This window comes from Rasamsonia emersonii, assembly GCF_000968595.1.
Source record: "Rasamsonia emersonii CBS 393.64 chromosome Unknown ctg1118621760073, whole genome shotgun sequence".
Classification (NCBI taxonomy): Eukaryota; Fungi; Ascomycota; class Eurotiomycetes; order Eurotiales; family Trichocomaceae; genus Rasamsonia; species Rasamsonia emersonii.
This window is the reverse complement of record NW_013563214.1, coordinates 46,838-58,338: the sequence shown is the minus strand read 5'-3', so window position 1 is coordinate 58,338 and position 11,501 is coordinate 46,838. Positions and strand designations below refer to the sequence as shown.

General features: G+C 50.6%; 3 protein-coding genes across 3 annotated transcripts; 1 reads left to right on the top strand and 2 right to left on the bottom strand.

Annotated features, from left to right (window-relative positions):
• Window positions 1-7,206, top strand: T310_3569 (SNF2 family helicase; the record flags this gene model as incomplete). The annotated part of the gene is made up of 7 exons (XM_013473521.1): window positions 1-631; window positions 783-927; window positions 1,018-1,749; window positions 1,845-5,236; window positions 5,297-5,397; window positions 5,449-6,764; window positions 6,891-7,206. The coding sequence occupies 7 exons, from the start codon at window positions 1-3 to the stop codon at window positions 7,204-7,206; spliced, it is 6,633 nt and encodes a 2,210-aa protein (XP_013328975.1).
• A 399-nt stretch (window positions 7,207-7,605) lies between these two features.
• T310_3568 (NADH-ubiquinone dehydrogenase 24 kDa subunit) lies at window positions 7,606-9,678 on the bottom strand (the record flags this gene model as incomplete). Its single annotated transcript, XM_013473520.1, has 5 exons — window positions 7,606-7,995; window positions 8,089-8,379; window positions 8,498-8,647; window positions 9,024-9,054; window positions 9,191-9,678. The coding sequence occupies 5 exons, from the start codon at window positions 9,676-9,678 to the stop codon at window positions 7,606-7,608; spliced, it is 1,350 nt and encodes a 449-aa protein (XP_013328974.1).
• A 468-nt stretch (window positions 9,679-10,146) lies between these two features.
• T310_3567 (Adenine deaminase) lies at window positions 10,147-11,214 on the bottom strand (the record flags this gene model as incomplete). The annotated part of the gene is made up of 1 exon (XM_013473519.1): window positions 10,147-11,214. One exon carries the CDS (start codon window positions 11,212-11,214, stop codon window positions 10,147-10,149), a length of 1,068 nt encoding a protein of 355 aa, XP_013328973.1.
• Between the last annotated feature and the right edge of the window lie 287 nt (window positions 11,215-11,501).

The window sequence follows — 11,501 nt, the reverse complement described above, 5'->3', positions numbered from 1 at the left end:
ATGGCACCGCGTACTCGAGCTCGGGGAGCCCCAACCAGAGTCCAGACTAGAGCCCAGGCTCAAGCTCAGGCAAAGGCGAAGTCCTCACAGGAGGTAGAGGCGACTGTTCAAGAGTCAACTCCTCAATGTCAGAGCGCTAAGCACAAAGGAAAGCGCGCGGCAAGACATGTTGATGTTGAAGACGTTTCCGAGTCTGAAATGTCCTTGGACTCCAAAGAAGAAGAGATCCAAGACAGTCAAGAAGAGCCTGATTACGCCGATGACGATGAGGAGGGCCTCGATTACGAGATGTCACTCGATGAGGTCGAGCACAGTCAGCCTTTGGATGACGACGAGGATATCGAACTCGAACAGGACAGCGACGTGCCAGACGAGCCTGTGACTGAACCCAAGATCCCCGAGATCGAGCGTGTCGAGTTCATGTCCAACAAGAAGCTGTGGAAAGCCGGCCTCGACGCGACCCTTCCTCCAATCGACAATCTGGAGGAGATCTTCGACGACATCACTCGACGGGCCATGGCGAATAACTTCCAGGCGTTCCTCGACCACCTCGCCTCGCGAAAGCTGCGTGTGGTCACGATGTGCTCGGGGACTGAGAGTCCTCTGCTTGCAATGGAAATGGTCGGCAAGAGTATGCCACGTCCTCTTTTCTCTTTTCCTCTTCTTCTTTCTTTTCCTCTTTTTCCATTCTTTAATTTCTTCTTTTGTTTTCATTTTGCTGTTTTCCTTTCCATCTCTCTCGCTCTTTTTTAGTTTGCATAACAGCTAATGCAATCAAACAGGTTTGAAAAAACTCTTCGGTCACATCTTCGAATTCGACCACCTGTTCAGCTCGGAAATTGACCCGTTTAAACAAGCATATATCGAGCGCAATTTCCAGCCTCCGGTCCTCTTCAGAGATGTTAAGCAGTTGACTCAGCCAACAGCGTAAGTCAACTCCCCAATCCCTAGTACATATATATGTACTAGGTACCAATTCAATAACAATAACAATAATATATACTTATGTATATATAGTACAACGGCATATGGAGCAGAATGCGAAGTCCCCCAAGACCCCGACATCCTCATCGCAGGATTCTCCTGCGTCGATTTCTCAGTCCTCAACAACAAACAGAAAAGTCTTGACGACGCAGGAGAATCCGGTCAGACCTTCTTCGCGATCATTGGCTATGCTAAACTTCACCGACCGCCGCTTGTCGTCCTCGAAAACGTCAAGAACGCACCCTGGGCGCAGATCGCCGACCAGTGGCGCGACATCGGCTACCTCGCCGAGTACAAGATTGTCGACACGAAACATTTCTACCTGCCCCAGACCCGGGAGCGGGGCTATATGGTCTGTATAGATCAGTCTCGTGTCGGTAATGACGAAGGTCTCCTCAGGAAGTGGTCGGACACGTTTGAAAAATTCAAACGCCAGGCGAGCTCGCCGTTCACGAGCTTCACACTCCAAGAGGACGATTTGCGCCTGAAAAAATCCCAAACCTCTGTCTTCAACCGCCAGGCGAACGCAACCAGGGCAGCGGTCGACTGGTTGAGATACAAAATTCGGCACCAGGACTATCGACGTGAGAAGGGGCTCGGCCATAAGCGGCCCCTAACCAACTACCAAGACGGTGGAACTTGTCGCCCGCCGAGTTGGACGGATAGACACTGGTTTTCGATGCAGGTTGAACGGGTTTGGGACACAATTGATATGAACTTCTTGCGGACGCTGCGCTCGTCCGGGTTCGATATCAATTATAAACTGTAAGAACCCTGTCCTTTCATCTTCATATATATATAAGACCACCCTTTCTCCCTATGTTTATATTATAAATATTTGCTGACGTTTCTTTGCAAAGCCGCATTATCGACCTGTCTCAGGGCATTGATCGCGAGATTGACGGTAGGCCGTGGGGTGTTGCGGGCTGCATCACTCCCTGTGGAATGCAGTATGTCACAACGCGAGGTGGAATGCTCACTGGACTTGAGTCGCTGGCTCTCCAGGGTTTGCCGTTGGATCGTCTGACGTTGACCCGCGAGTCTTCGAGAGAGTTGCAAGACCTCGCTGGCAATGCCATGAGTTCCACCGTCGTCGGGTCAGCCATTCTGGCGGCCCTTATTGTCGGTTACGGCGCGCTGAACACCGAGTCGAGGCCATCACATGTGACTAAAGAGGACGGTGACAAAAACTCCCAAGCTTTGGAGCCCAGCGGAGAATATCAGATGGTTGCCAGATCCTTAACGGCATCGGTCGACTCCAGCGATCGGCTTGCTAGTATCATTCTGGCAGCTGCGCATTTGGCTTCGAGACTCTGTGCCTGCGAAGAGCAGAACTTCGTCAAGCGCCAACGGATCTTCCAATGTCTCCTCTGCGGCCACACAGCCTGTGGCGAGTGTCGCGGCAATCCGGCCCATCAGTACCTCGCGATCGATCACGATAGGTTGCAGAAGCGCCGTCATCCCTTCAGATTCACTGACATGCTGAAGTGGCTTCTTCCAGTGCGTGTGAGGATGGCCGGGACACCGACACAGGTGTACCACGTTATGCAGTTGAACGACGGACAGCCTCGTGGCGATGTCTGGACCAAATTCATGGAGGGAATCGGTCTTGCCTATGGTGACGAGTTGCGATTTTCCACACTCAAAAGAGCTGAGGATTGGACTGCCATATACAACGGCCGCCACTCGATGCTTCACTTGGTTATCGGAAGACAGGGAATACAATGGTTCCTCTATGCTAGGCCGCCGCGTTCTGATCCTTCCGTGAGCATCAGAAGAGAAATCTTCCTCCGGCCTATCGCTCGAATGAAGGTTGCCCATGGTGCTTCTTCTCTTCTGGAAGGCGTGTGGGAAGTCTGTGCACCACTATCCACCAAGTTGACGTTATACATCTCTGGCACCGGAGATCGGATACCCTCACACGAGGCCCGCTGCGGTCTTCAGGGAGCAGAATTTGAGAACAGAAAAGTGTGGAGCAAGATATCTGTCAACGCTTCAGATGAGGCAGTGAAAGACCTCGACATGGACATCCGCGGAGTCTATGATTACCTGCCGAACTGTGGAACGGCGAATGAGTCGCTTCATAGAAGGCCTGCTCGACCCGGATTGCCGGCTCTTTATTTCTTCTTGGATCCCCGTAAATTGGGACCGCCAGAATTGGACTGCTTTGTCTTTTCGACGAACCATCACCGTCTAACGGGTGATATTTCGAGGCAGATTGTCCTCGAATTAGACCACAACTGGAGGCAGTTTAAGCAGCGTTCAAAGGAAACACCAGTGACGGGGTTCTATCGCAAATGGGTTGCGTGCCCGGATATTTCGCTCCAGGATTTGCATCCCATTGAACCGGTAGTCAGTCGCATACTTCTTCCGACAACCACAGTTGACGTTGACAATGCAAAATGTCACGAGTCAAATATCCCTCTGCTAGCGATCTCCGCTGGTGTCGATTCTGCGAAGGCTGATTTATCTTGGGAACACGGCCCTTGGAAGCCTTTGGATATGAACGCCGAAAACGTACTCCATCGCTACTCTTGGCTTTGGCAGAAGTTCACGAACATGTCTATCTTTGAAGGTTGGAGAAGCATCCTCAATGCCGAATACGTCCTTTGTGACACGTGCGCCCCTGCGAAGCCGAAGATGATTTGGAAGTATATTGGAGACCCAGGAAAGGATCGCCTCGCACCCTGCGAGGATCCCGTTGATGCAGCTAGGTACGAACGCCAATTCAAGGCAAGACCGTCCCCATTTTTGGCTTTCACTAGGATCGACGAGCGAGGTATTGGGCACTTGTGTTTAACTCTGAACCTCAAGACCTTGTTTCACCGCGCTTCTGCAAAGTTGGCGGGGAGACTTCAGGAAAATTCCGAGGTCCAATTTTTCTGGAGGATGAAAGCGAAGGAGATGGACCTCAGGGGCTCTAATTTTGGAACTTTGCGGCTCACGAATAATGTTGACGATCCAGAAAGTGACCAACCGCCCAATTTCCGTCGTCGTAAATTGAGACCAGAGCAATTACGCTCACTACATTGGATTCGAGCATGTGAGTCAGATGACGCCCCTCCGTTCCGAGAAGAAGAAGTGGAGGAAGCTGTCTTGGGCCCTCTGGAGTGGCGAGTCGAAGCCAAAGTGATGGTGAAGCGAGTTGTCCGAGGCGGCGTGTTGGCGGACGTGGTTGGGTTTGGCAAGACTGCATTGGTTTTGGGAACAATTGATGCGCAGCATGAAAAAGATCTCCAGGAAGCCGAACAGCCCTGCGCTGGTGCGATTCCGATCAAGGCCACATTGATCGTAGTTCCTGATATTCTGTTCGATCAATGGCAGTCTGAAATCAAGAAGTTTTTGGGAAATACATACAAAGTCATGGTCATTTCCACTACGAGATGGCTGTTTTCGAAGACAATCGAGGCCTTCCAAAAGGCTGATATCATTATCGCGTCCTGGTCGGTCTTTACCGGGGCAGGGTATTATAACCGGCTCGAGCAGATTTCTGGTGGACCGTCTGTACCGGGTTACAAGCATGGGAGAATTTTCGAAGACTGGTTCCACGAAACGGTCCACTCGATAGAGTCTCACGTCGACGTTTTACGTGACCAAGGCCCCGAGAGATTCCTGGAAGAAATCGAGCGCAAACGGACTACCACTCGGAGTACTAATACCTATAACCGCTACCTGCCATCACGAAGGATAAAGGGTCAGAAACTAGCCGATAAAACTGCTGGTCAAGAGTCGAGCACAAGCGACAACGACGGTGATCAGACAGGAAGAGAAGACAGAACAGCGAACGAGACCGCTGAGCTTGAACAAAGGGCCCCAGGGGGTAAAAGAAGTCGTGCAGTGAAAGCCACAAAGACCAAGAAAGCGAAAGCCGGTAAAAAGACAGGCACGAAAAAGCGCAAGAGAGCAGATACCAACACGGCATCCATTGAAGGCAACGAGTCGAATGAAGAGCTGAAAAGTTGGAATGACAGACGGGACTTCGGCATCCCAGAGTCTGAGAATACCGAAATGGGCGATATGAAGGGCACTATCTTCCACATGTTCCGGTTCCAGCGGGTGATAATCGACGAATTCACATATCTAGAAACCGATAAACATGCCTTGTTGTCAACCATAAAGGCGCGGTCGAGGTGGCTCCTTTCAGGGACGCCGCCCATCAACGGCTTCTCTGAAGTTAATATGTTCGCTCGCTTGATCGACGTCTATCTGGGAACAGATGATGACGCCCAAAATTTAAGCAAGCAACGTTCTGGTATTTGAAACATTTTCTGAAAAATGTCGTTGAAGGAGATGTTTGCTGACCTGTAGACAGACGCCGAGGTCTTTCAATCGTATCGAAAACTGCAGAGTACCGACTGGCATGTGAGACGTCATGGGCTGGCGCAAGCCTTCTTGGACAGGTTTATGCGTCAGGTAAGGCACCCTTTCCGCTCTAGGTCAATGCCATTGCTGATAAAACAACAGAATATGCCCGAAATCCCGGCGATACCATTCACAGTGCATTACCACGCAGTAAACTTGTCGGCGGTCGAAATAGCTCTCTATCACGAGCTGAAGTTGTACTTCGAGTCCTGTAATGCGAGGGTTCGGCCTAGCAAACACGCACGCGGCGGCAATGACCAGTCTTGGAGGATCAATGAGGTCTTCGATTCTAGTCAGACTTTCGAGGAAGCGCTGATCAAGCGTTGTTCCCTGTACAACGCTCTTCCGAGTTGGCACACTTCAGAACCTCTAGACACGCTGGTCAAGGTCATCCAGCGCCGCAGACGGGACATCATAGCTCTTCGGGCTACCGTAGAAAAAGACCTAAAAATGGCGGTATGGCTGTTTGTTCAGCTTGGACGATGCGACCAGCACTTTGCCAAGCTTGAGCAGAGCGTCAAGTCACACGATTTCGGCGACGCAGAAGTCACTAAAAAAGCTTCACAACTAATCCAGGACGCCCTGCAAGCGTATCGAGAGAATGACTGGACTGAGTTCTGGACTAAAGGAAAACCTGAGCGGTCCAGCAAGAAGAAGCCAGCAAAGAAGCAGCAGCAAGAGTCCGATGAGGATGATGAAAGTGACGAAGAAGAACCAAAGCCTCCAAGAAAGAAAACGAAGTTGTCGAATGACCCTGGTGAGGGAACGAAGAAAACCGGACTCCCACAGTTTCCTGAAGAGAAAGAACGTGGAAAGCTCCTGCGTGAAACTGCAACGACGCTAAGGACCAACATCGCCGAATGGGTGAATCAAGCACGAGCCCTGAGGTTCATGGAAACAGTGTACCGGTTCCAGGTAGGAGTTAATGTCCCAGCCTGCAGCCGGTGCGATCGAGAGCACGGGGTCTCTGGGATTCACAACGTCCTGGGAAAATGCGGGCATGTTGTCTGCAATCAGTGCGTCGAGGCAGTGGTGAAAAGTGAAGAGTGTCCTGTAAAGCATTGCAGAGGCGCGGTGAGTCCGTCATATATCATCAATGGAAGATACTTTGGGCGGCACAAAGACCAGACTCCGGCGTCAAGGTACGGTGGAACCAAGATGAAAGAGCTGGTCAATTTGTTGCAGGACACGAGTCGGATTCCGCGCGAGGATCGAGTCATCCTCTTTGTTCAGTACGAGGAATTTATGACAACGGCGCAGGCAGCCCTTAAGGCGAACCAGATTCCCTACGTGGCGATAGGAGCAAGTGAGAAGAATGTTCGAAGCAAGATCAAGGAATTCACCACTGAAGGCAATTCGAAAGCGGAAGACGCGAAAGTGCTCATTCTGATGCTAGGGAGCGAGAACGCAGCTGGGATGTAAGTGGCAATTCGTACTTCGTTCACTTGGACGGAGCCCCCTCCTTCCTCTTTGTCCCCAATTTCAAATCCATCCACCTCACAACTCAAAGAAACTCGCTGACTGAGGCAAACTACCAAATTTAGCAATCTGCAAATGGCAAATCATGTCATTTTCCTGGCCGAGATGTGCGCAGCAACAGCCTACGATCACGAGTCCTCCATGACGCAGGCAATCGGCCGCGCCCTCCGGTACGGACAACGCAAGCATGTGCACGTCTGGCATATCCTTGCTCTAAACACCATCGACATTGCTATGCTCCAGAGCCGAACCGGTCTGATTTTGGTCCGTCGTCCCAATGGTGATTTTACCCTTCTTCGTCGGGACCAGATTCAGCGGGGCGACCTGTTCGGATGGGATCTGCCGGCTCTGACGAAGAGCAATCAAAGCTTCCTGCGGTAGATTGGAAATTGGGTTTTCTTTGTCCGAATTGGCTAAAAAGAATTTCTGTTTAGAGTAGTGAAATTGTAAGGGTGTTGTAATTGTATGTACAGAGTACTTGACCTTGAAAATTGAAGACTCTACTTACGACACTCTGAACGTGAACAATACTTCCGGAATAATATTATCAGTAGCAGCACCCGGAATACTTGCTCCAAAAATCTATAAGCTTACCAGGTCATTTGGACAGGGAAAAAAAGGCGAATCTATATCGATTTGCGGGTTATATCCATGATGCTTGTGTCGGGCGACGAAACATGGAGATGATATACTGTACAGAACAGAAAATGCCCGATCTTCTCCACCACGGGTATTGACTGAAGATTTCCGAACTCTGACACAGATTCTAGGAAACGGCCTCTACCCGTCCAACGCTCCATCCTTTCTCATGAACTCGTCAGGGTTCCATAACGGCGGGTTATGCAGATTCGTCAAGCCAGCGCTGTTCTCGCAAGACTTTCTGCCGCTGAGAGGGCCGGGAGGTGGCACCTCGACGGTCTTTCCGGTTTCGGCAGCAAGAGCAGACTCCTTCAGAGCCTTCAGGAGAGAGACGATCGACTCGGGAGTCAGGTCCTCGTAGTAGTCGTCGTTGATCTGCACCATGGGGGCATTGACGCAAGCACCAAGGCACTCGACCTCGATGAAAGTGAACAGATTGTCCTCCGTCGTGTGTCCAGGGGTGATGCCAAGGTAGTCAGAGATGGCCTTGACAATCTTGTCGCTACCGCAGCCACCGAGTTGGCAAGGTGTCTAGACAAAGGCCGGTCAGTCTCAGCGCATTGCCTCAGAGATTGTTTCGCATGCAAGCAAGACGATCCCATAGTAAATAAAACTTCCACATACCGTAGTGCAGACTTGCACGAAGTACTTGCCCACTGGTTCCCGGTTAAACATCGTGTAGAAGGTTGCGACCTCGTAGACACGCATCGGGGGCATCTCCAAGATCCGTGCGACCTCGTTCATGACACTGATGCTGGTGAAGCCATGTTGGCGCTGTCCCAGGTCCAGAAGAGGCATGACAGCGGCCTTCTTATACTGCGGGGGGTAGCGCTTAAGGATCTCATCGATGAGAGCGAGGTTCTGCTCATTGAACTTGAAAGGGATCGAGGGGTTGTTGTAAGGCTTGTTTCGATGCTGGAGGAACAAAATATTAGCATCCGCATTAGACAATTGGAAAGAAAGCAAGATATTCTTCTGTCTGAAGCCAAATTGGGCGATTGTGGAGGCGGTCGGACGAAGGGTCGTAACATACCACGGCGAGCGTATCACTGAGGACCTGGGGTCCAGCGGAGAAAGATCTCCATTGTTGCTTCGAGATCTGGGGAATTAGCCGGCGGCTACAGCGCGCGACGGAAGGGGCGAGTTTCGAAGCCATTTCCGGCGGTATGATGGCGTGAGAAGTCTGGACAAGGTCGCTGTATCGACTTCTCGCGATGTTGGAGAAGTTGATTCCGAGTCGGGGCTGGCAGAGGCATTCGCGGGTGCTGATCGGGCCAATCACATCACACAGAATTCCTGATCAGTCAGCCAGTGCCATCTTCAGCATCCATCAAGAAACACGACCAACAAAGGGGCAATTGCCTGTAATATTTACAAAGAGGGGTATTGAGTTTACGGGGACAAGCACTGGGGGGAAATATTGGATGATACTCGTCGTTGTCGGACAATATTCAGGGTCAAAAATCTTCCCCCCGTGTCGAGCACATCCATATCACTTCTAATTTACAAAGAGGGCAGACTCTTTGAAATGATTACTAGCAATGACAGCTTTGACTGACCAAAAGAAGTATCATTATCCTTTGGAAGCGTCTTGATCAACAGTAGAGTTCCGTGTCACTCATTATCATTACCTATCCCATCCCAACCACACCGACGAGTCTGCTCATTCCCAGCATCCTCCCCCACTGCACCTAACTACACATTTTCTAATTTGTAGACCTCATACGCAGGCTCCTCGTATGGATGAGCCTTGAGAAGGGCCTCTACGGCCTTGAGCATCGTCTCTCTCCCCACGCAGAGTATCTCGACCTTCATCTCCTCGACCTGCTCGAGCGTTCCCACGGCCCCGATATTCGGATTCGCCCCCTCGTTGGGAAGAAACTGCCCCGTGCCAGGATACTGGAAGCAGCACTTTGTGTATTTACCGCCGGGAAAGGAACCCGCACCGGTGGCGAAGACGGCCTCCTTGCAAGATTCGAGGTGGGGGGTGCGGGACAAAGAAGATGAGCTTGTAGCGGTCCGCCAGCTCGTTGCTAGAAGACATGGTGGCCTTGAGGAACAAGGAAGGTGGACGTTGGTAGAAGCGAGACCAATTTGCCGCAGAGCGTATGCTTCGGGTGAGCGTGAACATGGGACAAGGAGACGCAGTTGGAGAACCGTAATTTGTTTGTGTTCCTCGAACGCTGCACCCGGATTTCTGGACTGCCCGTACATTGATTAGTCATCATCTACTGGCCTCCCTGCTAGATTGGCCAGGACATCCAACTTCAGCTGTACGAATCACATATAGAAACTAGGATAAGAGAGATATTATAATTAGGAAAGTGTTAGTTATATGTCGCTTATTTCTCATTTTTGTACTTTACTTCATTTCCGTACGTTAGCAGACATATCGGGTACTGTATCTGTATCATGTTGGAATACTAAAATAGTCTTCTCGATTCATATAAATATAGAGCCTTATTGATGTACGCAACAATGCTAGTCCCTTGGTATTATGCGTTGAGACAAGTAAAACAAACAGCAGGTTATGAAGATGGATGGAGTTCATGAACCATTGGCAGATACATGTAGCTTCAGATACTGCTTTCGTCAAAAAAAAAAGTGAAACACTCCAATTGAAGAGCAATTGGTCTGACAATTCCTCAATCGATCGCCTTCAGAAAACGTCATTTGTCAATTCTAGACAGTCGTTTGATATTTCTTGACATGATCGTCTACCAGCTGTAAAAGCTCGGATTTTCTCGCATCGTCTATCCAACTGCCTCTGATGCTGTTCCCCGCAATGGTCCTCCATTCATCGATGGACAAGTGAAAAGCATCTTGGACCGCACAATAATTGTGCAATATAAATCCTCCGAAGTAGGCAGGGTCATCACTGTTGATGGAGAACTTGACGCCTGCATCCAAGAATTTTCGGATTGGCACCTGGTCGATGCTCTCGAAGCAGCACAGTTTCACATTTGACACAGGGCAGACAGTGAGTAGAATCTCGTCCATCGCGACACGCGCCATCAGGCGGGGATCATCGATCAGCCTGACTCCGTGGTCTATTCGCTCGGATTTGTAGATGTCTAACGCCGTACTGATATAGGAAGGATCACCTTCCTCGCCAGCGTGAGCCGTCCTCCGGATTCCCATCGAGTGTGCTGTCGCGTATATTTCTCGAAACATGTCCTTAGGAGGACCAATCTCGGACGACGAGCATCCAATACCATGAACAACCCCAGACTTGAAGTCCCCTCGTTCCAAAGCCATGTTGAAAACCCGCTGGGCATTGTCCACGGGCAGATGTTTCACAAAGCATAGGATCAGCCTCGTCGTCATACCAAACTCCCGTTCAGCTCGCCGGCATCCGGCAGTGAACCCTGACACGACCGTATCGTACGGAACGCCGCGGTTAACATGTTCCTGCGGGTCGAAAAAGACCTCCGCATGATGGACACCATCGGCGTGTGCATGCTGGAAATATTCCCATGCCAGATCCTCGTAATCTGATTTTTCCCGGAGGACTGACATTCCAACAAAGTAGAAGCTCAAAAAATCATCCAACGAGGTAAAACGCTGGTAGCGTTCAGTGAGCGCCTCTGGAGACGCATACTCTGGACGCTGTTCAGGATCCGGGAGCTTGACCGAGTTGCGGGCTGCCAGCTCAAAGACCAGCTTGGGAGTCAGGCAGCCTTCCAGATGGACATGATGCTCACATTTGGGCAGACCCTTCAAGAATTCGTGTAGTGGGCCTCCACACATTATTTGCAACAGGGAAATAGAAAAAACAACAGATAAAACCAGGGAATATCAAGCAGTGATTGATCCTATCAACGCCGAAATCCAGACTCTGCGGTCCCTCAGATGTCAATCTTTATATGCTCCACCGACAAGGCACTCCTGCCTGTGGATCCTCGATATCAGATACGTCCCCTGGGTCTGCGAAGAAGAAAAGAATTTGCTGGGTCAGCAGGGGCAACGTCGCTGACAGCCCCGCCGGAGACTGCAGAATCCAAGGCTCCATCGTCGGGAAGCTCCGATAGACATGC